Source organism: Bombus fervidus, chromosome 8 (genome assembly GCF_041682495.2).
Source record: "Bombus fervidus isolate BK054 chromosome 8, iyBomFerv1, whole genome shotgun sequence".
Lineage (NCBI taxonomy): Eukaryota > Metazoa > Arthropoda > Insecta > Hymenoptera > Apidae > Bombus > Bombus fervidus.
The window spans coordinates 12,141,095-12,165,901 of record NC_091524.1 but is presented as its reverse complement, the minus strand read 5'-3'; the positions used below and the strand labels follow the sequence as shown (position 1 = coordinate 12,165,901).

The 24,807-nt window shown below is 36.0% G+C and overlaps 2 protein-coding genes across 3 annotated transcripts; both read right to left on the bottom strand.

Annotated features, from left to right (window-relative positions):
- Positions 1-674: 674 nt before the first annotated feature.
- LOC139989726 (uncharacterized) lies at positions 675-8,680 on the bottom strand. Of its 2 annotated transcripts, none has more exons than XM_072008267.1 (2): positions 8,543-8,680; positions 675-3,756 (listed from the first exon to the last, which is right to left on the bottom strand). In XM_072008267.1, exon 2 carries the CDS (start codon positions 3,681-3,683, stop codon positions 1,980-1,982), a length of 1,704 nt encoding a protein of 567 aa, XP_071864368.1. In that variant the 5' UTR covers positions 3,684-3,756; positions 8,543-8,680; the 3' UTR covers positions 675-1,979. The 2 variants fall into 2 exon arrangements, with proteins under 2 accessions (XP_071864368.1, XP_071864367.1); XM_072008266.1 differs by lacking the exon at positions 8,543-8,680 and adding an exon at positions 3,832-4,519.
- LOC139989732 (uncharacterized) lies at positions 7,762-13,820 on the bottom strand. The gene is made up of 2 exons (XM_072008273.1): positions 13,547-13,820; positions 7,762-9,601 (listed from the first exon to the last, which is right to left on the bottom strand). Exon 2 carries the CDS (start codon positions 9,526-9,528, stop codon positions 8,590-8,592), a length of 939 nt encoding a protein of 312 aa, XP_071864374.1. The 5' UTR covers positions 9,529-9,601; positions 13,547-13,820; the 3' UTR covers positions 7,762-8,589.
- Positions 13,821-24,807: the final 10,987 nt, after the last annotated feature.

Genomic DNA, 24,807 nt, shown 5'->3' with positions numbered 1-24,807 from the left:
CCAGACTGCGACATATTTTGAAACAGACCTTGCACTTGTAGCGCTGGGCTTGCTCGTGAACAGCGTTTCTGTGTCGTTTCAGCATCTGCATCACCGGAAAACAGATGTTACACTCTTCGCAAGCATAGACATTGGTGTCGTCGTAGCGATCTTCGTTCGTCGACGAGACATCGTCCATATCTTCCTTTTTTATTTTAATAGGGGATAGATTGTCGTTTGTCTCGTCATCAGCTGGAATTATAAAAATTTCTTCCGCATCATCATTGTTCTTTAGGGTATCGTCTGTCGGTTTTGCGACTGTTTTTTCACATTCTGAGAGTTTTGATGGATTTGCTGGAAGGAAGGCATAGTACAGGCAACCCTCAACGTCGACTATTTGCCACGCTTGCATCGGAATCGATTCCTTGCCGTATATAAAACGTCCATCCCCATTCAGAATCCTGAAAATTACAGAACAGTCAGTTAGGTACTTGACAAACGAATTATTTTGTCGACAACTCGGAAATATTCGCCTGCTTTTTACATTATTACAAGTGAAACTTCAACACACGAGAACATGTGAGGATTTTTGTCATTGCGGTTAAATAGCTGGAAATTGTCCACATACATGAATCTAAGATAAAGTTCTCACAAACGAAGGAAGAAGAAACGTGCCAGACTTACAATTGCAGACAAATTGTCCAATTGCTGTGTAATTATCGTTAAATTACAGGAAATTAGTCAAACGAAAATAGAAGAACTTCATTGGTCGGTTAATAAACATTTCGCTGTAATAGAACTGTAATGAAGATTAACGAATATCATTGTTGAATATAACACTATGAGAGACTCGATTCAGTGTCGGATATATTATATATATATATAAAGAAAAAGATCTTGCAGCATGATGTATTTTACAGATATGCAAGGTATATATATATATATTGTTACAAATGAACGAAATTGCCCAATAACAACTTTAATATAAAATAGTATTTTTTTTTACAAATAATTTAATGCGGATGATTAGAATTTAAATAAAAATTTAAACAATCGTTTGGAAATGCATTTTTAAATGTCTCGATATGTTAAATAGGAGTGGAGATAATTCCAATATTCCAAACAAATAGCTTTAAAAAATGAGGATGCAACGCAGGGCGTACTACAAACGCAAGAGAAGATGAATTGTATGCGCTGCATACAAAAGTAGTTGATTTCATAGAGATTCTCTTTCTGAAAATTTTAAATCTCCATAGCGTGTCATAATAACGCTGGCAAATTGTAAAAATAACATAGGCGATAGGCTATCGTATACGCGTAATATCTTGCGAGTAACTTAACTTTTGACATTGTTCTTCGACTCTTCGCGGTTCACTGGTCTGCCTCGCATTTAAAATAAATTTAATTTATTTTCATACTTTTATGAAAAGTAACATGTACTGTCGTTGAAATACAGTAGAATCTCCGCTGTATGAACTAATTGGGAGACAAAAGTGTTCGATCAAACCGATCAATTTTTGAATAATACAGTTGAGAGATAACGTGGAGGATAACGGGTGTTTCCATAAGGAATGTTCTACTGTGTTTCCATTAAGTTGAATAGTAATAAAACTTGATTGTTTTACACGAGGATAAAATGGTACAAGAGATGAAATCTTTAGTTTGAGAAAATTTTACTTTAAACGTTGATAGAAAAATCTTTATATATTTTACGCTATTATGTAAATACCTGTACCATTTTCTCTTTAGATAAATACTGACTCTATGATCGGAAAGAAGCGAAAAACACAATTTCTGCTACTTCTCTCTTAGAAATGAAAAATATCCAATAAAACAGAATGACAAATGCAATTCAACGTGAGAGATCGCAAAGGTATAATCTCTAATAGTAATATAAACCATAAAGCGTTAATTGCACAAGACTGTTCGCTGTGAAACAGTTCTCAATCCAGACTTCGCCCTTAAACGATCCACTTCAATTGTTTATACAATCAACAGTCTCAATTATTCATCACATCGTTTAATATATGGTCGATCAACACTCGTGGAAGCGGAGGATGCGATCCAGGATGAGATTTTCTATGACTGATCAATCCAGGCTTCTGCGTGAATGCTTTGCCGCAAATATCGCAAACGTATGGCCTGATGCCAGTGTGAATTAACAAATGTTGCTTCAACGCTGTTCTACGTGCAAACGATTTGTTGCATATGGTACAAGTGTACGGTTTGTCGCCAGTGTGGATCCTCATGTGTACCTTTAGTCTACTGTTTCTGGAGAACGTCTTGCCACATTCTTCGCAAACCACGTTCTCCCTCTTCTCGTGCTGTCGGATCATATGCTCGTTCAAATTTTCCTGAGTGACCATTCTCCTTTTGCATACTTGACACTCGTATTTTGCCTTATAATGAGCAAATTTCTGGTGTACGTACAACGAGTTGCTGTTCAGGCACGTTTTCCCGCAAACATCACAGATAACCGGTTGTTCTTTATGACTGAAACGTATGTGATTCGTTAAATCGCCTTTCACTTTGAATTTCTTTCCACAAGTCTCGCAAGAAAATTTAAAATCATCCGTATGCTTCCTGGCCACGTGTACTTTTAGCTCGTATTTATTCTTATTCTTATAGTCACATTGAGTGCAATAAAATAATTGCGGTTGACCATCGGACGTGCAAGATTTTGGTACCTTATGCTTCCTTTTTATATGCGAGTATAAAGACGATTTTTTATAAGTCTTGAATGAACATTCGTTACACGAGTACTCTTCGCCGATGTCCATCTTATGCTGTCGCTTATGCGAGTATAGCGTGCTTTTCTTTGCACATTTGAAGTCACACAGATTGCATTGTTCCTCGACAGATTTTTTACTTTGTTTCTTGCTCGCGCGAGTGGCCACTGAAGGTTCGTTCTTGCATTCGAACTCGAATAGCGTGCTTGAGACTATCGAACTGTCCTTATCTTGCTCCTTTAAACAGCTTCCTCTGGATTCTTCCTTCTCTGAAGGTTTATCGTTGCACCTCTTCTTCGAGATTTCCTCGCTATTGAGCGTCTGATGATTCAGCGTTATATGAGAAATCAGAGTGCCGCTTCTTTTACACAAGAAGTTGCAGCTATTGCACGTGAAGTAAGTCGTCTTCCGGTCTCTGTGTTCTTCCAGGTGTTTCTTCAAATTAGACCGAGTACCACATTTTCTGTTACAAATGATGCACAAGATTTTTAAATCTTTTTTCACTATAGACTTGTGTTTCTTTCTAACATGAACGTTTAACGTGGACCTCTCGTTACAGATAAACTCACAGGATGTGCAACCGTACCTCCTTTTCTTCCTTGGTTTTTGCGATTGCACCGGCTTAATCTGTTTTTCCGAAGATACCTTCGATCGATGTTTAGAGTTCAGTCGTTTTCTACGAAGCCACGAGTTCATGTTGTTGGACATCTTGTGCCTGTTTAACATACTTTCCATAGGGAAGTTCATATTGCACTTGTCACACGTGTAAAAGTTGTATAAGTGCACCAAACTGCCGACGTAGGTTTTCACGTTATTCTCTTCTTCATCGGTCTCCATTTTTACGCATGTTAGGGAGATGCTGGGATTTTCTTCGGTAATTTCTTTCGAAAGTTCTAACATTTTCTTGTCGTCCAACACAGGCACCAACGAGTAGTGCAATTTACCATCGGGATCGACGTGCTGCCATAATTGCATGGGTACAGAGTCCTCCCCAACGATGAATCGACCGGAAGAATCCGTGGTGAGGAGCTTTCCACAAGATCGGTCCCTAAAACACAATTGAAAAGGAATGATTACTTTCGAAGGATTTTATTTGCCATTTTGCTACATAGGCATTACTTACTGCTGATCTAAGTCGTCTTTACAGATTTCTATGCGATTTTGTCTGAATAGAAATGTATGGTATATGAGATTTGCGAGATTGGGAGTGATCTTTTTTTTATTCCGCACTATTCTGTTTTTTTTGGGGGGTTACATTGATTTTATTGATATCTTCGTATTCGATTTTAAAACGTACGAACTCGCGTATGACGAACGTACAAAATTGAAAAATTGCAGAGAGACGCGAAGAATGTGTCAAAAACACGGAGATAAATAAATATGAAAATAATGACATATATTTACAGGATAAAGTGTTCAAGTCATGATGAGTATATGTTTTCAAAAATATTAAAAATATTATCAAATTTTTAGTATTTCCAAGAAAATACTCACTCGTTTTATGAACTTCATCCTGTATATACAAGCTGTTTTACAGTGTTTTACGTACTTAATGCTAATTATTTTATTTATATCGTAAAATACGATTATTATACTTTATCGTAATATCTCTCTCTCTCTCTCTCTCTCTCTCTCTCTTTCTCTCTTCATTCATATTGCGCTTTACGCTTCGATCTCAGATCGATTCACACAGATGCTCCACAATCAATATAAATTAAAATGGCACAAAATATTTTTCGAAAAAGAAATGCTGTCAAAGCATTCACAGATAAGTACGAAAGTGTAAATAAGTATAGTTAAAATCATTACAAGTATATTATTAGTAGACCATGAATATTTATAGAAATTCATAGTTTTATAAATACAAGTGAAAAAATTGGATCCAAGCAGAGACATGTTTCGTTTTTGTTAAATATTAAAACTAGTATTTTAAATGTTTTATATATTTTTATTTGTTATACGTAATCTCTGGATTTTCGTGTATTTCGGATTAATTACAGTTACACGAATTCAAGAGACTTGACTAATGAGAACAAGTGTAGAAATTGCAAAGAATATAATATAAGAATATTTAAAAGGAAAAAAGTAAATAACGAGCTCATATTGGTCTCAAGTTGCTTGAATTCAAGTAACGTAACTAATCTGAATGGTCTTTTCTCATAAATGCATAAAAAAACCGCAGTCTAATCACGATTTCTCAAATACTATATGTATTATTATGTTACAGCGAAATCTCTGCTTGGCATTCAGTCACAGTGTCGGTAATGCTTTTCTTTTTCCCAAGAGGCACAGGAGGCGAAGACAAATGAGCGTCAGGATGTTTCCTTCTATGCTCTATCATATAATATCTCCTCTTAAAGGACTGTCCACAGAGATCACAGATATGTGGCCTTTCGGTAGAATGCGTTAAAAGATGCGTATTTCTCATATGCGACGTTCTAAAGTTTTTCTTGCAAATATGACAAGTATACGGTTTCACGCCTGTATGTGTAGTCATATGAGTCGCTAGATACCTTTTTGATGCAAATACCTTTCCACAGTCTTTACACTCGTACGTTCTGCTGTGTTGTTGCATATGATTGTCTAAGTTCTCCTGTGTCAAGAGCCTTTTATTGCAAACGTTACATTGGAACTTATAGTCGTTCAAGTGAGCCACTTTCCTGTGCTTATACAAAGAATAGTTGCTCGTGTAAAATTTCCCACAGATGTCACACATGTGCTGCGAATTGCTGTGAGTTCCAATGTGGAATTTCAAGTCCCATTCCATTTTGAAACGCTTCCCACAGTGTTCACACGCGAATTTATAATCGTCCGTGTGTCTTCTAATGTAATGGGACTTGAGGTTGTTCTTCGTCTTCGTACGATAATCACATTTGTCGCAACAATGTAATAAACTGGAGTCGACGTCTTGATGGATTAGACGATGAGCTTTCAAGTCGCACTTGTACTTGAAGGTTTTGTCGCAAGTTGAACATTTGAAGGGACGGTGGAAGCTGTGCTTGCTGGTAATATGACGGAGAATCTTGCTCTTCTGTTCGAAGGTCGTTTGGCAGATATCACAGGTATAAGTACCGTCGTTGAGTTTCTTATATAGATCTTCTTGTTGTGTACTTTGTTTCTCGTTATTTTCTAATTGATTCGAACAATCGTTGAATTTTATAGATAACTTTTTCTTCGTAGGATTTTTCGACGAAGTCGTTTCGTCGTCGTTTATTTTCCTATGTTTGGAGTTTGTGTTATTGGTCGAAATACTTTTTGTTTCTGCGCGACTAGAAGAGTTGTTCAAACACCCGTTGCTTCTACGTTTGCGGTTCTTCGAAGCTCGAAACGCGATTCTTCTTTGAAGAATGCTCGATGGTTTGCGAGAAGCTCTTAATTGGTCTTTCGGTTGTTTAGGAGCGACGGCTTTGTTCTTCAGGGTTAAGTGCTGCGTTCGTTTCCTAAAACACGAATGAAACGAGTCAGTAAAAATTGTTCTTACTCTTTGGTAAAGAAATTTATGGAGCATTTATTTTTTCTTCTTGTACTCCGTATTAGCGAAAGTTGATGATATTTCTTTGATGCACATTTATATTTTCACATGAAATTATTTCTTTCTTTGCATCTATTAGATATTGAAAATAATTATACATATTATCAAATACGTTGAAATGAATTCTTGCAGTATTTGTTTTTTAAAATACTTATGTATGTATAAGTTATCGTACATAATAAGTATAATCGCAGATATATTTATTAATTACAAAAGCATGATCGGAGAACCTGAATTTTATTAAATCTTCTAAATAAAATATTTAAATATTAATAACACAAGTAAACCGATAAACCTTATACCCCAATATCTAATGAATATTTAGCGAGATGCATAAATCCTCGACATTTCACTAAAGAAAAACAATCATATTTTTTTAACGATGTTAGCATATACTTTCCATTCATCATGCAATGATCTACATATTTATTCTTGATTATTGCTTAGTAATGGCGTTAGTAATGAAATACACCGAAAGTCTTCTTCTCTTGTATGCAAACACGTTGCCCAACACTTAAGTGTGTTAAAAGATAAATTCTACCACCGGTGCAGATAAAAATTTTACTGCAAATATCGACGTATATGGGAGAATGAAATCCAATGATCTTCACCGTGTAATTGTAATTCTTGTGATTATACAGAGAAGAAGTAAGTTAATCCGTCTTTCTGCGAAATTTTTATCATTTGTTTGTTCGATGATACCGCTCATGCATAACGTGTACCTAGAATAGAAATTATTTTTAGCTGAAAGATTTGTAAATTAAAACTCTGAAAAGATATCATTAGAAACGCAATATGTATATGTATTCCAATGAATATAATTACAGGGAATAAATTATTTTCATAGCGCAATGATTTCAATTATACGAATAATAATTTATATGAAACATAGTTTGTAATCATCTTGTGTAATGTAGCAGGATATGTATACAGTATAATAAATATTTAAAGATGGCATGCGATTAATTAAATTCCAACACAGGTATTTGTTGCGGTTGGATTGTTTGAGTAGAGAGACTGGAATTTAATCAATTGCAGAAAAGCTTCTATTAATTAGACATTCCATCTATTTGTTGCTACTACAGAAAATGAAATTTACAGATTAAAAAGACCATTAACGAAAAGGTTGTCACAATGATAGATGAAAGACTCACCTACAAGAAAGAATAGTCTTCGTCTTGTATTCTTAAAAAGCAAAAAGGCTGTTAGAGAGTTTAATTTTCTTTTCTTATTCGCTAATGTACAATATAATTCTGATATCTGTCATACCTACGTGTATCTTCGTTTTCAACGAAACTCGTTATTCGGTTTTAGGTATTTTTGAAACATTATTGACACTTTTTAATCAACGTGTTGACCTAGAAAATATTCAACGTGTGAAATTACAATAATAGAAAGTTACTTTAAATTATAATACTTACTTCTTACACTCCCGAATTTCACAAATTATCATAACATTAAAATATCTGCCTTTATTCTGTAAAATTTTTTAACGACACGAGAAAATAAATAAAAACAATATGCGTTTTAAGAGAAACGATATTCGTTTATTGTATACTTACAGTCTATCAACGCATATATATTTGAAACTAATATAAATACCCTTTTCCGTTTACAGCCAAAGAATATAAACAATACTTACATATCTGCGCGTAACAAAAATTAATATTTAACATTGATATCATATCAACATTGTAAATTTATATACCAATTAAGTGGATACAGGGTGTACCCAATTTGAATGTCAAAATTTAAGGGAGCATGTAAGGGACCGATACGTCAAGAAGAAAGGACCTTTAGAGATTTGCTTCATTTTGAAGAAAAACGAAAAGAAAAAAGAAGAAGCAGAAAAGTTTTCGTTTTTTCAATTATTTATCGACGTTATCATCTATTTTATAAAAATAATGTTTAAACAATTTTTTTTTACTTTTAACATTAGCCACTCTAATTACAGTTATCAGAATAAATAAATATTAATAAATAATTAAAAAAACGAGCTTTTTCGCTTGGTCTTCTTCGCGATCTTCAAAATGTAGTAGAAACAAGCAAATCTCCAAAGGACTTTTTATATCGCCTTAGCGTATCGGTCCCCTACACGCTCCCAATGTTTTAATATTTAAATTGGGAACGACTTGTATGTAAAGCTCTACAATCGATCAATGTCTTCTCTCTCGTAAAGATCTATACATAATATTCTAATTAATATAATATTACTTATATATAAATTTAATTATTTGAAAAATAATATCATCCTATAGTATCAAAAGAAGAAAAGCAAAGAATGATAGATAAAATAACAAACCTCGGTAATCACACACAAAAGAAACAAATGATTTTCCATTGCACGATTTATAACTGTTCAGATTGTTTGTGCGATTCTTGATGCTTCAAAAACGAAGCCTTATACTTAAACACGGCTCCACAAATGTCACAATTAAAGATGAGGAGATGTCGTTGCATGTGCTTATTTAGTAACCTCCAGCTGCTGAATCGCCATTTACACTTGGAGCAATTGAATACTCGCTTCACTTTACCCTTGTTTTGCGAGGTCGCACACTCTATGTTCTGATTACTCCTAATTGCCCCGTAACATACACGAGTGTAAGCGTTTCTATGTGTCTTGGATATGCGCCGGTGCTTCCGAAGAAAATGACTATTTCTATACGTTTTCCCACAAATCTCGCAATAACATGGGTCGACCACGTGTTTCGCTTCATGATGTCTTTTAAGATCACCGTTAAATTTAAACGTCTTCGGGCAAAGTGGACATTTGTAATCGGCGATCTTCGAGTGCATCCTGATCTGATGACGAGTCATACTTTGCTTTCGTTTCGACATAAAGCCGCATTCCGAGCACTCGAATATTTTACCGGTATCTTCGTGCAGCATCATATGAAGCTTCAGCGTCTTCTTGGTCTTTAGGAGTCGATGGCACACCGAACATTCCACCCGCGCGTTACTATGAGTCTCTAAATGCCTCTGCAATGCGTACTTCTTCCTGAAGATCTTCGAACAGTAGTCGCAAGTAAACGTTTCCTCGTTGCTCGTCATACTTTCAGAACCATTGGAACATTGGTCCAACCACTGAGAAAATTGTACAGGCGTCTGAACAGATAGATTCGTATGTACCTGAGCAGCTTCGTCAATTTGAGGATCTTTTCGCTCAGGCGATTCGATCAGCTGTTGTTCGGTCGTGTCTTCGGGTATGTCTTGTTCCTCCAACTTGATGGTGATATCTCCAGTAATACACTCTTCTTCGTGTTTCTGTGCCGATGTTTTGTGCTCCATGGGAAGGAGAAAGTATTTGTCGACGTTTTGCACCACGAGGTACGTTTGCTCGAGCGGATCACGCTGTGTCGACCTAAAAGCGAAAAACAAAGTTGCATTAATTGGAGGCCTGATTTTGCTATATTTTTTATTTCGTGGAGGACGTATAAAGTTTTTACGTTGCTGACCATGTGTACCAGGACAATTCGTTATATTCGCTGGAAAACTCTAACAAATTTTGTTTTTTATACCACACACACATATATATAGATATGATACGAATGAAGTAACACGAGTAACGAATTAATGAAATAGATAGAAAATAAAAGAGATAAAAGATAGTCAATTTGCATTAAATATCGGTACATATTTCTGATACTTATGATCGACAATGTATTTATTATCCTAGTAGATTTGTTAGGATAGAAATAAATACATGTGTTTCCTTCTTCCGGGGGACGCCTTACGTAGCTGCTGAAAAGTGTTTCAAGTATGTACATTATATTCGTGTATGATACTGAAAGGAAACTAAATAAAAAATTAAACCAAGCTTGTTACACATAAAAGGATTCTTCTTATAATTAATTACGTTGGTTCAATTTTATTTCACATATACGATAATATTAAATTCAATATTTTATACATGAGTATTGAATATCAAAAATAATCGTCTATAAATGTGGAAAAATGTGCGGTTTTCGACGATGATGTTGGTGTATCATTCATGAGCGCGTGTATTCGTGCTACCAGAGCGTAATATATGTCTGTAATTTCGGGCATCCATAACTGGGTATGAGTATTGTTCAACTGCACATAGTTGTGCACCATAGTTCTACTCTCTTTGTAATCTTCGAACAGTTGGGGAAAGGAATACTGAGCGATGTATCATGAAAGTAATTCTCCGATAGAATTAAATCCTCCACCCCCATGGTTAGGTGTCTGAGACTCCAAGGATTCTCCTTGAATAGATTTATTCCACTCCCTATATCAGCTCCAGCCAAGCACGCCTTTCTATATACGGCCTGGCACGCCATAAAAACATCCGTACTACTTCCAGCCGACTCAAGTAAGTAGCCAAGAGATCGGCTTATACAATACTCCCATTTATCAACGAGGTGCTGCGGAAATAACATCGCAGCAATTATATCCTCAACGTTTTTATACGGCGTTCCGTAATAATTGAAATATCCCAGAAAGTGTACATTTATAGGATTGGAAGTCCAGTACGTCTTCTTCGTATTAATTCTCATTCCGAAGAAATGTTGCACAGCCTCTGCGTAGTTAGGTAAATCCATTAATACGTTTCTACGGAAACATGCTATTCCATCATCTCCAAAGAAGATATCAGACGATTTCTGAGGTGTACCACGTCACTACCATATTCACAAGACATCTAATAATATTAGTAAACATCGAACCAGACGCGGTATTCCGTGGTCCTTCTTAAAACGTTTACCATCAGAGTTCTGGATTGGAGTTTTTATAAAGTAGTTGATGCACTTTCTAAAGCAAATCCGATCTCTATCCGTTAAATTGAACTTCTCCATCGCAATGTTAAACACGTCGCGTATTAACCACGCCGGTACTGTTGCGTCAAAGTACTTATAATCGATCATCAATATCTTAGTTTGACCGTATCTACGATTAAGCCGAGCTATCCGCTATTCAACCACATCATTCCACCCTTCATCATTTCACACCCATAAGCGGTATTCCTGCAACACTTCTGATCGATGAACTGCTTTGTCAGTGGAACGGCAAATCGGGCCTCTTGCAATACGATGCTTAAAGGTATGACCCAAACGGGCCTAACTTTATTGTCACCTGGTTTTCCAATGTAACTTCTAGCAAAGGCGGCACTGTCAGGGAAGAGTACATACTCCCCATCGCCAACCCGTCTCCACACGTCGGAAAGGTACTCTAAATCGTGGTCTATGACATCATCCTTTTTCCAGCCTGGCCGCTTCTTAATGTATGGCAGACCAGGTGACGTGCGTTGGGTACAGCGCTAGCGGCCTCCGACATCCAGAGGGGATCTATTTTGTCGTCAACCCTCAATACAGTCCGCAATCTATCCAGCGCTTTGCAGTAAGTCGCGGTAGAAAGCCTCCGAACCGTCTTGCTGGCAAAACTACCCACATTACGTCAAATGTAATTTCGCGTAATCATTGACCGACGCTTCGATCTAAGCTCTTGGTCAGCCAGCATACCACATCCCCCTTCCACTAAGACCTTATAGATCTTGAACGGCAACCGGGGTAGCTCGTATCTGGAAGGAAATCCAGGCCCGCGCGGTAGCATGACTCCGCTTTCGGTTTTCCAGGAAACATCAACGTCAGGTATGTACGGGTAATTAAACCGCGTTATGTAGGCTCTTGAGTCCACCAACTCTGTATCAACAGTAATTGCCATCTGGCGATTCCTATGTATTTATCTGCAAAAACGACCAATTTGGAAACGTTGTCATCGATGCAAAGAGATAATTTTGTCTGTGTTTTCCATTTTTATAGCAGTTTGTAAAGACAATGCAACGAACGAGCTTACCTTGTAGCTGTGAGTTTAACTGTTGCTCGTCACCGACTTTTGTTATTTCTCGATATTCTGAACGACTTTGTTCGTCAAAGCTCTCGATGCGTGCCGTATGAATTTTTAAAGGAGAGTTTTCAGATGCGGCTGTGCAGTTACAGTTTTCGAATGAGACTGCTCGGTTAGAGGTTTCGAACGAGACTGACGCCCTTAGACCGATTTTCTTTGTCTTTCGGGAAGACGACTTCCCTTACGCTCGGATCATGCCACCGCTCGAGCCGATGATCATGTCACAGACGAAATCCGACTAAACAAAACGATAAGATGGCAAAATTCCAAGCGCCTTGGCACGAGTGACCATCGGGATAACATCCGGTCACTATCCGTTCTCAGAAATATATGATCGAAGCCTTTTCCCACTGCCACGAATAAAAGAATTTAGATACTCCCCCTAAAATCATCCAAGTTAGTCTTGAACAATCACACCTAGAGCTCGGAAGTGTATTGCAAACAAGAAAAAAAATAAAGTTTCTTTTTTTCTTAAATTTCTTTTTTTATTTTACGTGACAATCACGTAGGCCGACTTCTTTGTTAGAAATAACGGTCCGAAATCGACGGTTCCAGAACTCGCTGCTTGGTGACAACTATGCGCTCATCGATACAACGTAAATTTTTCGTCGGGCAAATAAAAGGACAATGTCTGCGACGCTGGAGGACCACGAGCGACAATTAGAAATATGATCTCTACTGAGCCTCGTGGCGTAACAACATGAGATATAAATTTCTCTCGTAAGAATATGTGTTTCTATATTACATTTCTTGTATTACTGTTATATTCATATATATATAAAAGACATTTTCGTGTAAAATTTTGTAGATTTACAAAGTCTGAATTTCTGTTAAATCTTAATACGATATCCAACTAGAAAGAGTTTTATATCAGAGAATGATTTTCATTTCTTATGTTACATTAAATGTATATCTACGCTGTACAGAGTACTTACATTAGCCTGTTGAACGAATCGAAGGCAACCAGCATCGAACATCGCGATCGAAATTTTTATGAAAATCAACTTCTTTAATTAATCAAAACAAATGTCTAGTTTCATAAATATATAATACGTATCTTCCAAGCGAAATGAATATCTTTTTTTCAACGAAACAAACTTTTATAGATATAAAGGATTCTATAGAGTTTCACTTCGCTTGAATTAACATTCAAGATCGTTAAAATTAATAATTAACTATTCCCCTGCAGCTTTTTATTATTCAATGAAAATGCATCGATAGGAACAATTTAATATTAGTATTACAAATTACGGTAATACAATGACCGTATTACGAAAGATAAAGAAAAACAGGAGAGAAACTAACTACAGGGCAGAGAAATGGTATTTTAAATAAAACATTAGTAGAAAAAGAATAATTTAAACTTAACTACCTCGTATAATAACTGCAAATATTTATCACATTCAACCAAAACTCATTTTTTCAAAACAAGTAAAAGACTTACGTATTACGTAGCCTGGTGAGTATAGTGCAGCCATATCGATCGCGTACTTGAAATTCGAAACTCACAGAAATTCAGCGACTCAATGAAACACTTAATTACTTCACAGAATGCATCAAAGGAAGCTTCACCGTAACAGTCTCCAAATCAATTAATCAACAAATATTCGAGAAATCGATGCCCTCGATCACACGCTTTTCACGTCCTAACGTTACATATAAAATGGAAATATACAAAAGTGTCTCGTCACACGTTGTCCGTTCGTCTTGCAATTACTTGCTACTCTTGTTCACGATTATTTTGTCTTGTACACCATGTAACAGGTTTGTTATTTTAATGGGAGGAGGTGGTGGGTGCACCCCAGGGTGCTTTCTGCGATGCAACATCATGGGTGACCTCTGGGTGAAACTCTGACCACAAATGTCGCATACGTAAGGCCTTTCGCCAACGTGCGTCAATAGATGAATCTTCTGTGAGCTGAGACATCCGAAAGTTTTCCCACAAATCGCGCACAAATAAGACTTCTCCCCGGAATGAGTCCTCAGATGTTTGGTGAGGCCATATTTCGTCTTAAATTCCATCCCGCATTGTTCACAGACGTATTTAATCTTGTGCAGCTCCATATGGTTATCTAAATTCTTCTGCGTCTTGAACTTCTTTTTACATGTCTGACAGGGGAATTTCTTCACCTTCGTCTTGTGTTTGTAATGCTTATGGAAGTACAGCGAGCTTTTGCTGGGATAAGACGAGCCACAGATATCACACACGCAAGACTCTGTATCATGATCTTTCACATGTGTCGTATAATCTGATTGTACCTTGAACATCTTTCCACATTGTTCACATTTATAGTTGTAGTCTTCTGTGTGCTTTCTAATATAATGAATCTTTAGATAAGGCTTGGTGCGAGCTTTGAAGTCACACAGACTACATGCATGTAGGTTTACCGGTTCATCGTGAACCTCCATGTGCCTGCTTAGATGAGCTGTGGTTTTGAATCCTTTCGCGCAAATAGGACACTTATGAGGTCTCGAGTTACTGTGCTTGAACATGTGCCGTGTATGTTTACTTTTACGATCGAAAGTCGCGTAACATATCTCGCACGTGTGTACTTTCTTTTTAGAGAGTATTGGTTTCACAGATTTATTTTTCTCCTGTTCTTGCTCCTGTTCTCTCTTTCGGAAGTCCAAGGGGGCGTCGTCGAGATCTTCGAAGGAATCGTTGCTACTTGAATCGTCCTTTATTTTTTCTTCTGTCTGATTTGTCTTTGTTGAATGAACGTCATCTTCTTTTGCTGGTTGAGCCTTCTTTTCTTCGGTGGAACCCGGTGGCGGTTCCTTCATCATGAACACACTCAGCGACGTCGGTATCCGAAAGTAATTATCTTCTAGTTTTACTATCAGAAAAGTTGGGGCGAGTGGATCTAGCGCATTGTACCTAAAAAACCACAAAGCTAGTCAGTCGATTGCGATAAAGATAGTCACTCTTGTGATTGGATGAGTGAGAGGATCGTATAATTTTTTGTTTTGTTCTGTTTCTTTCAGTTTTGCTAAACCGCGCACGAGAGCATGCACCTGGTATGTATCTAAGATCAGTAGTCGTTTTAAGAAACTTGTCACTTCAATGATTTCAGTAAAATTTGTTACGCTCTTCCTCTAGAAGCCTCGAATGCCTATAACATTTTTTGGTATGTGTTTCGGTTATAGTCACTGTGTGTTTTACGCAACTTACGTATAGTTATTCTGTAGAAGAAAGAGTATAAAGTTATTTTAGTATAATAATCGATAGAAAATAATCATGTACATTACATATGGTACAATTATATTATAAAATTGGGGTATTTTTAGGAAATATGCAACAGTTGTTTTCTATATATATATATTGGTTTAATATTTAATTTTATAAGTACGACAATATAACTTGATCTTGACAAATTTAACAGATCTTCCTCTTCCAACGATACTATGTAGAAAACGATTAAAATTCTTTTATTACAAATGTAGAATATTAAAAATAAGATAAAATGTCAAACGTAAGTATAAAAATTGTTTAATGCGTCAAGTCACAAGCAATTTTAATTTTGCTACCTCGTTTAATGTCTGGTGCTATGAATAATTTCTTATTTTCTATTCAGTAATACAAAAATATAAAAAAAATTGGAGCTTATTTAGGATAAGTTATTGTTATATTTCAGACATTATAAAATTTACAATAGTTATGATTTTGTTTTCAAAGATAGTAATCTAAATATATACAAATATACAAAAATGATCTATCTATCTTCAGATCTTAGTAATCAGTAGAAATGATAAATGTGACTACTTATTACAGTTATGCATATGTACATATGTACATATATTGCTGTTGACAATGGAATTCATCGTTTTTATAAAAATAACATCTTAAGATAAACTGTCGTTTCAAAAAATATTATTTGCCTTATATATATATATATGATAGTTGTAGTTTGTTGTAAAAACCTGTTGTAAAAAAGAAGTATAGCTTGTAATTTGTAGCTTTTCTTCAAAGAAAAGATACGTCTAATAAAATTGACTGTAATAGTTTTACAAAAGAGAATATCATCACATATATTAGTCTATAGAATATCACATATAGATTAAGATACCTAATATATCATGGTATCAGATAACTGAACAATTTTCCTCTTCGGAAATTACCTACTAGATGCCACAGGATCTCCATAAAATTACAAAAGATAAAATTTTCATTCTCACAGTTGCCACTTAACCATGCCATCTCAACCGCTTGGCATAAACTCTGTCACCAATATTAAAAATTTTAATTAATGCACAAAATATAGAAACTGCTCCTCTGTAGTAGTACATCAAACATAGAAAATCACAATTCTCCACTCACGAAGAACGTGATTTCAAATCGATCATAATCTCGCGTCCAAAACGCAACTTTTATCGATCTGATTATTCTGCAGTTTCTGCAGATAACTCCTAGCCAATTCAGCAATCTGCGGATGAGTCGAATGTAATGGCGGAAGCGGTCCAGGATGATGCCTCCTGTGTCTCAATAGGCTAGAACGTTGCGTGAAATCCTCTTCACAAACGTCACATTTATAAGGCCTAATTCCAGCATGCGTCAAAACGTGTTGATAAAAATTGCTGCTCGAAGGAAACTCTTTCTGACACAAGATACAGGTCAAAATCTTCGCCTGGCCATGTTTGAATCTTCTGTGACTCATTAATTCACGAGTTCCACGATACTCTTTCCCACACTCTTCGCATTTGAAGCCTTTCTCGTGGAGCCTCAAATGATTATCCAATCTACTCCTGTGAAGAAACTTCTTGCGACACAAGTGGCAAGTATGCTCGTATTTCACTTCCTTCGTACGTTTCTGATGCCTCCATTCGTGGCCTTTCACGTTTTTCACTTCCTTGCCGCAGAATCGACAAATCTGCAATTCCGAAGCGTGTGATCTCTTCATGTGATGCGTCAGATCTATCTTCAGCTTGTAGCTGCGACCACAATGTTCACACACGTATTTCGACTCGTAATCGCTGTGCGTACGCATATTATGCCTCTTTAAGCTGTCTTCGCTTTTATATTTCACGTGGCAAATCTTACATTCGAAGAAGTAATCCGGTCGATGGATCATCTTGTGTTCTTCTAAGGCTCGAGCTGTGTGACACGCCCTTTTGCACATATCGCATTTATACGGTTTCCTGTGTACATACGTTACGTGGTTCTCCACTTTCTTCGCGTTATCGAAATGCTTTTCACAGAAGGGGCAAGTGTTTTTGATTTTATCCAAAACTTGATCCACCTCGACTTCGTCTTTCTTTGAAGCGATGCATTCGGCTTCTCTCTTCCGCGAGGATGTTTGCACATCTATTTTGGATTTTCTTGAATTTCTTCTGGCATTTCGTGAATTTTCAGAGTCGTATTCCGAATCGGTAGGTGAATTGCGTTGCTGCGATTCTTTTAGATTTTCTGATTCCGTGTGCTTGAGATTTGATGTTGCGCTTTGTGTCGATCCTTTTCCCGGGGGCTTATCGGCCGCTATTAAACAGTAAGACGAATTTCTTTCTGGGTTTCTTTGCTGTCGTGGGACAGGTTCTTCTCTGAAACAAGGATAGTCTGTGTGTCAGTGTGTGAGAATTATATGTTGTTTATTTATATAATTTATATTAAAATAATTGTATATGTATATGTAATAAGTGAAAATATTTCAATCTACAAAGCAGAGTTTTGAATATTCGTAAAAAAATTATTTCATATACGAATACTACTGGATGAGATGCTTTCTTCGACAGGAACGATTTATGATATAAATAATAATATAGAGTATAATATATATTCATGATTAACATCTGAAATATATTAAAAATGTAACTTACTTTTGCGTCGTTTAATACACACTTTATTGTATAAACTGTGATATTTAAATGTCAGTATTTTCACATAAAATACATGAAACCATCAGTTTTCCAAACACTTTTAAATTTCTACACATAATAAATAAATTTTTCTATTTATTAAGTTCAACAAGTCGTTTTTATATACTGATTGTTTGTAATTAAAAATATTAACTAAAAATTATATTTTTTTTATAAATGTGTTTAAATCATTTAGAACAGATTATTTTCTGTAGATTTTATTATAAAAACAATAAGTTTTCTATGAATACTTTAGGTAGCTTAACTTTATTTAGATAAAGTGACATCTCACAGCAATTAACAATAAAGGGCATTGAAACATAGCATGCTTTAAATACACGCATCTATCATAATTTTTTCTAAAATTCATACTTGTCAACAAATCTTTCTGTCGTGTTCTCTGTACAATGTTAAAATATTCGTTTCGATTACAATCAGTCTCAATAACACTTATTATAGACTTACTATAAACATCGATATAATGAAGCGATAAAATCAATTCGTAAATGTAATAATTTTTATGGTTCGTATTTATCGTTAATTACCACATAGAACAAGATTCTATACAGTGTCTCTCGCGTATATTTCTTCACAAGTATTTCGATACTCTCAGAAGTCTTCTTTTAGTCGAATTTTTCTTAAGTTATTTCTCTACGACAAAACCCACAATGTAATCACGTTACGATATTTCACGTTTCAAGCGTCAGAAAGTCTCATCGATATATTCTCCGCAATATCTGCTATGGACGTGGTTTCTCTAAACGGAGCATGAGTCTTTCGATGTCTCGAGACACTAGATCTCTGCGTGAAATCTTCCCCATAAATATCGTATTTATTAGGCGTGATATCTGGTGAGTGAGCACGTGTTGATAAAAATTGGTCGTACTAGGGAATGATCTCTCGCAAATGGTACACGTCGAGCTACGTCTATGTCTCATGATCTTGTGACTAGAAAGAGAATACGGCGAAGAGAAAACTTTGTCGTATAAAGTGCACTTGAAATTATCCTTATGCATAAGCAGATGATTGTCAAAGTGGTTACGAGTCGAGAATTTTTTACGGCAAACATCGCAGCTATACTCGAAAGCGTTTCTTTTCGCAGCCTTGTCGTGCTGCGTGATGTTCTTGACAATCTTACCACAAATTTTACAGACGCGATGACCAACCAAATCGATCTTCAATTTAAAACGTTTCACGCAGTGATCGCACACGAACTTCGACTCCACGTTGCTGTGCACGCGATTATGATGATACTTTAGTCCCGTTTTACGCTTGTATTTTAAATGGCACACAGGACTTTGCAAATACGGATAGTCTTCGTGAGTTATCTTGCAATTCGATAGATACCATTTGTTACATTTGTCACAAGAATGAATCATCTTGTGAAACCTATGTATATGTCTTTGTAAACAGATCACGTTCTTAAACACCCTTTGACAAACTGGGCAGATGATTTCTAGATTTTCTAGAATTTCATCCATCCCTTCGTCTTCGGTTTCTGGGTCGGGAAATTGTAGTGACTCTGTCTCGTCTTTGGTTTCTAGGATGGGAAACTTTTGTGATTCTGTCTCGTTTTGTCCTTCCTTTTTCTCTTCTATTTCGTCCTTTCCTAAAAGTCTAATAGGATCTCCTTTGCGTGTTTGTCTTCCTCCATTCCACTTTGATCTTTAATGTACTCGGTACATTGTACTCTACTTTCGTTTAATGCTACTTGAGCCACTAGATATTCTCTGTTTTCTAATACTTTCAATTCGTTTTCGATCGATATCGTTGACGTGTCCTCTTTTTGCACATTTCTCATCTGTTGCATTATATTATCAATTATTAACATTTTATTGTCTTCCTTTGACGTTTCATATAAATTGGATTTTTGCTTGATAGGTAGCACGACCTTTTTCATGTTCGATATAACACCACTTTTATCATGAACCGGTACCAAAATATTTTTAATCACGTTTAATCTGCTAGTGTTTGTGCTATCGATCGACAATAACATTTTCTTAATCTCGTTAGTCACCGGATTTTTAACCGAAATCAACGCTCGTTTCGCAGTATTTATTTTCCGATCATCTGGAATTTTTCCAGCCGTATCGTTATTCGTTTCTATCAACGATGAATCACTGTTAACTATATTTGAACAATCGCTAATACTGATAATATTCTCGTTCGGAATTAAGTCCACGTTCGTTCCATTCTGTGTCGTACTACTATCAGTTAAATTGCTTTCACTTCTCTTCAACGTTCGCGATTTAATCACTTTCTTAGAACTTCTTACAAATCTTCTACGTTTCTTCGCGTTTCGTTCGGAAACTGAATTAGCTTTTAGATCGAGCGGCACTCGATTAATACTTTTTGGTCCGGGATTCTGCGACACAATAAAACGAGTTGTTGCGTCGGGTTCGGTGGCTTCGATTTTTCCGCCATCCTTGAATTCCTGAAACACCGATTCGTTCAGTTAGTCATAGGAAATAATCAACGGTGCACAACGAGAACAAAAAACACTTAGAAATTGGGTGGATCTGGTTACAAAATACGGTTTCAAATTTGTAACAATCGACGATCTTGTTTATTTATATTGGATTTTTCCTGTGGATCTTATAAATGTTAGCTTGGGAAGATAAATGGACAAATAAGAATTATATAACGAATGTTTAACAATTATTAAAAAGAATTTAATTAAAGGAACAAATGATCCAGTACAAACAATAAACGCCTCGAATGTTAATAATGAAATTAATGTGAACTTGTAGTTCGTCGTATTTTAAATCAACAAAATTTCATAATTTCTCGAAAACATCTAAATTGGATACGTAAAGCTCATTCTTCATCCACTCTTACAATCACGGTAGAATTTACAAATGAATGTTTAACAATGCGTCATTTTCTATTTGCTCCCTTCGTCCTTTCTTCGTAAGAATTGTACTTTTTAACGATCTGAATTATTTACTCTTTTATTTTACAGTATTTATCCTCTGTACGATGAACTATATACATCATTAAGACTTACGTGAAACGTGAGATTTGAGAATCGTCAAACTGACATTTCGTCTGATAAAAAAAAGTCACGTTTAGGTGTGTCTTACGCACCCTTTGACAACAGAAGGATCAACACGTCGTTAGGATATAACAATGCAGATTAATATTTCAGGTCTTCGAACAGAGAAACACGCATAATAGTAGAAACTTTTTTCTGAAAATCATCGAACTGAAAACACCCCGAGAGATAACTTTTTTACTTCATTGTAAAACTGCGATCAGTTTTAAAAGAACAAGATTCATTAAAGAACGAAGAGTGAGGATGACACTTTACGAACACGATTATCTAAGTGATAAAAGAAATAATAAACTTTGAAGTGTAATGCAATCGGATAAAATAAAATATGAATATAATAATGCTTGCTTAAATTCTAGTATAATTATTGCACTTAAAGTCAAGTGAGATATATAGCTTCCCCCCACTAGTCAATATATCGAGATTCGTCTCGTGTTTCATATAGACTTTTTAACAAGAAACAAAAGAATATATAAACATTATATGAAAACTATAAAATTCATGAAAATATTTTTAAGAAAATGTTATTGGCAATTGGAATAGATTAATTTTTGTTCACTGTATTTTTCTTTGCCAACATAGACGATAGCTTATCTTGTAAGTTGATCGATAGATAGATCGCGATCGAATATACTTTTCAATAAACAGACAACGAACAATAAACAGAAAATAAAATGCTTATTTTCCAAGACTTACAACGAAAACGTCCAATTTATCAGAATTTAAGCGAGCATCGTCCCTAGATTCTGAAAAAAAAAAAAAAAAAGAAAAGAAATTAATCTTGACTATTCTTCCATAATTCCACCTTTTATCAAAAAGTATTTGTATCCCAAAATTCTACCATCAACTTTAAGTCAAGTATTGTACACAATTGTATGTGTCAATATTTTAACCTGTATACTATCTAACGCCTTAACAAAAATTAATGTTCGTTATTTTCTAGTTTATTTAGTTTCAAAGGAGCAGGCGGCGGATGACTTTCGGGATGCTTACGACGATGCGTTATCATGCTTCCTCTCTGAGTGAAACTTTGACCGCATAAATCACACACATATGGTCTTTCACCAGTGTGAGTTAACGTATGTATTTTAAGCGAGTTTGACCTGGCAAATGTCTTTAAACATATTTTACACTGATACGGCCGTTCGCCAGTGTGTTTTCGAAGATGCAGCTTCAACGAATAGTTCGTGGTAAAAGTCTTGCCACAGTGGGAGCACAGGCAAGTTTGCGAGTGTAGAGCGACGTGGTTACGAAGATTATACTCAGAAGCAAATGTTTTGTCGCAAATGACACACTTGTGCTGCTTGGCCTCCGATTGGCTAAGCACATGATGATAAAAATCACTTCTAGATTGAAATTTCTTTTCACACAGTGTCCTTAACATGTCTAATCCTTCCTTAGGAGCTTTGTGCTTCATTAATAAATGATTCTCCAAGCTGTTCCACGCTTTGAATTTCCTAGAACAGATACTGCAATGATGCAGAGAACTGATTTTCTTGTTCTTTTCGTGTTTTAGTTCGTGATGCACGATATTCTTCACTGCCATGCCACAGAATCTGCAAATGTAAGTTGTATTCATGTGCGATCTGTGGATGTGAAGGTTTAGGTCTAATTTTAATTTGAATTGCTTCTTACAGTAATAACACTTAAATTTGGGGTCTATGTCACTGTGTTCACGGGTCTGATGATTCTTTAATCCTGCCGCGGTTTTGTACTGTTTCTGACAGATGGAACACCGATAAAACGAAAGTACATCGTGTGTTTTCTGGTGTTCTTCCAGAGTAAAGTCGGAGAAGTAGCTTTTATGACACTTGTCGCAACTATATGGTTTCTTATGTGTCTTGAGGACGTGCTTTTGCATTTGGTCCTCGTCTCTGAAACATTTCTGACAGAATGGGCAAATGTTCTTTAAATTGTCCAATATTTGATCCACTTCCTCCTTCGATACATCTGTCGATATACTATCCAGTTCTAACTTTGGTACTTTCTCTGTTTCCTTTTCTACCTTCTTTTCCTTTTGTTCATCCTTTTTCCTTTCTCGGCTCCCAGTCCTTTTTCCCAATAACGTCTCTTGTTTCTCTTCGTCGTTTTCTTTCTTCTCTTTTTTCTTACAATTCACCTGCTTACTTCTAGCTTTATTCGTTAATAAAGTTCTTTTCCCTGTTTTCTTTTTTGACGATAAACTCAATTCCGACTTGATAGGTACAACGACCTTTTTAATTTCGTAAGACATCGATCCATCCTCCGCTGGAAAAGGAATTAATACACTTTTGATTATGTTTAATCCAGACTCGTCCCTTACTTCAACAGGCACCAAGATATTCTTAATTTCCTTCGTTACTGGATCTCTAACAGGTACCAAAACAGTTTTCACCGAGTCCACGATCGAATCATCAACTATTTCTCTTCCTAAAGTGCAACTACTATCGTTAACTTCGTCTTCATTGTCTTTGACTGTCCTCTGACTGTTCTCGTCGTGATCTATTTCAACTTTCAAGGACACGGAATTCTGTATCGTGGGACTGGAAGCTGGAACAGTAACTTGGAACTGCACTCGATCATTTCTACCCTGGTCCAGGGACGTTTCTGCGATCGTAGACCTCCTGAAACATCCATTCGTTTAGTCAATCGTAAGAAAGCGATCAGTATGCTAATTTGTGGCAAAGGAAAAATAAGAAAGGCAGGAAGGAGGATCGATAGGATCCTCGAGGATCAGAGTTGCAGATTGGTCTTCGTCGAGTTCGATGTCACATTTATTCGCATGATCCCTGTATTCTGAGCTTTCAGGGTTCTATATGTGTGTTAAACGAAAATGGCGAGGAGCGTGATATGGATAAAAACAACGGTGTGAGTATGTACCACATAGTGAGAACGATCGAGCGATTTCTGAAAAGGATTTAATTAAAGGAACAAAGAATTCAGTACAAGCAATGAATGTCGTCGAACATTGCACTGAAACAATTCGGTTTTCGGATTGATCGTGAATTTACACTCAGTATCACTACTTACATCAGTAAAATTCACAGCTTCTAGAACAACCGACGTTTATTAAACTCGCTCCCATTCTCTCGCTTTCTTTCTCTCTCTCTCTCTCCCTCTCTTTCATTCCGTTTTTTCGAAATCATCATGAAATTCGTAAGGCTCGATTCATATTTAACGATCTATACCGCCGTGTATTTGCACTGCTCCCTCTGTAATCCTTCTATCATTCACTGTACTTTACACAAACCGTTTGTTTAAGTACATTATCTTATGTACATATTCAAGTCTTATTAGTAACTAATTCGAATATTTATCGCTAACAAAGCAGTTCTTGCAGTCGGTTTTCGAACTATCATTTTTATACGGTTCTGTAAAAGCTTCGTTTATCTCCTGCGTATATTTCACAATATATTTTCTAATTCGAGACTTAACGATACAAAATAACGCTAGAGGCTTAACAGAAAATGAATATTGTAAAACGAACGGCGTACAATCTCCCTCTGCAAAACTTCGACATTAGGTAAAGCAGCTTTTATCCAATTATAAAAAGTACCGTTATCATAAATAATTTCACCACTTGTCAAGCGAACGAGAAATACAGTTCCTGGTCATCGAGTTAGAACCACCTGTAGAAATTTCACGTTTTTCTCAAATTCACTTCCGCTTTACGATATATGACATACGCGTGAACTATGTCAGTTGAACGATCGTCTCTGTATGTCCAAATTGTTAATAATTACAGAGACGAGCAAAAATATCGACACAGATCAGACTTTCTTGTGGAATTCCGTATAAATTCGTAAAACACATTTACTAAATTA

Coding starts and splice junctions, on each gene's coding strand:
- LOC139989726 (XM_072008267.1), bottom strand. CDS start 3,683: ATGCAATTATGGCAGCACGTCGATCCCGATGGTAAATTGCACTACTCG.
- LOC139989732 (XM_072008273.1), bottom strand. CDS start 9,528: ATGGAGCACAAAACATCGGCACAGAAACACGAAGAAGAGTGTATTACT.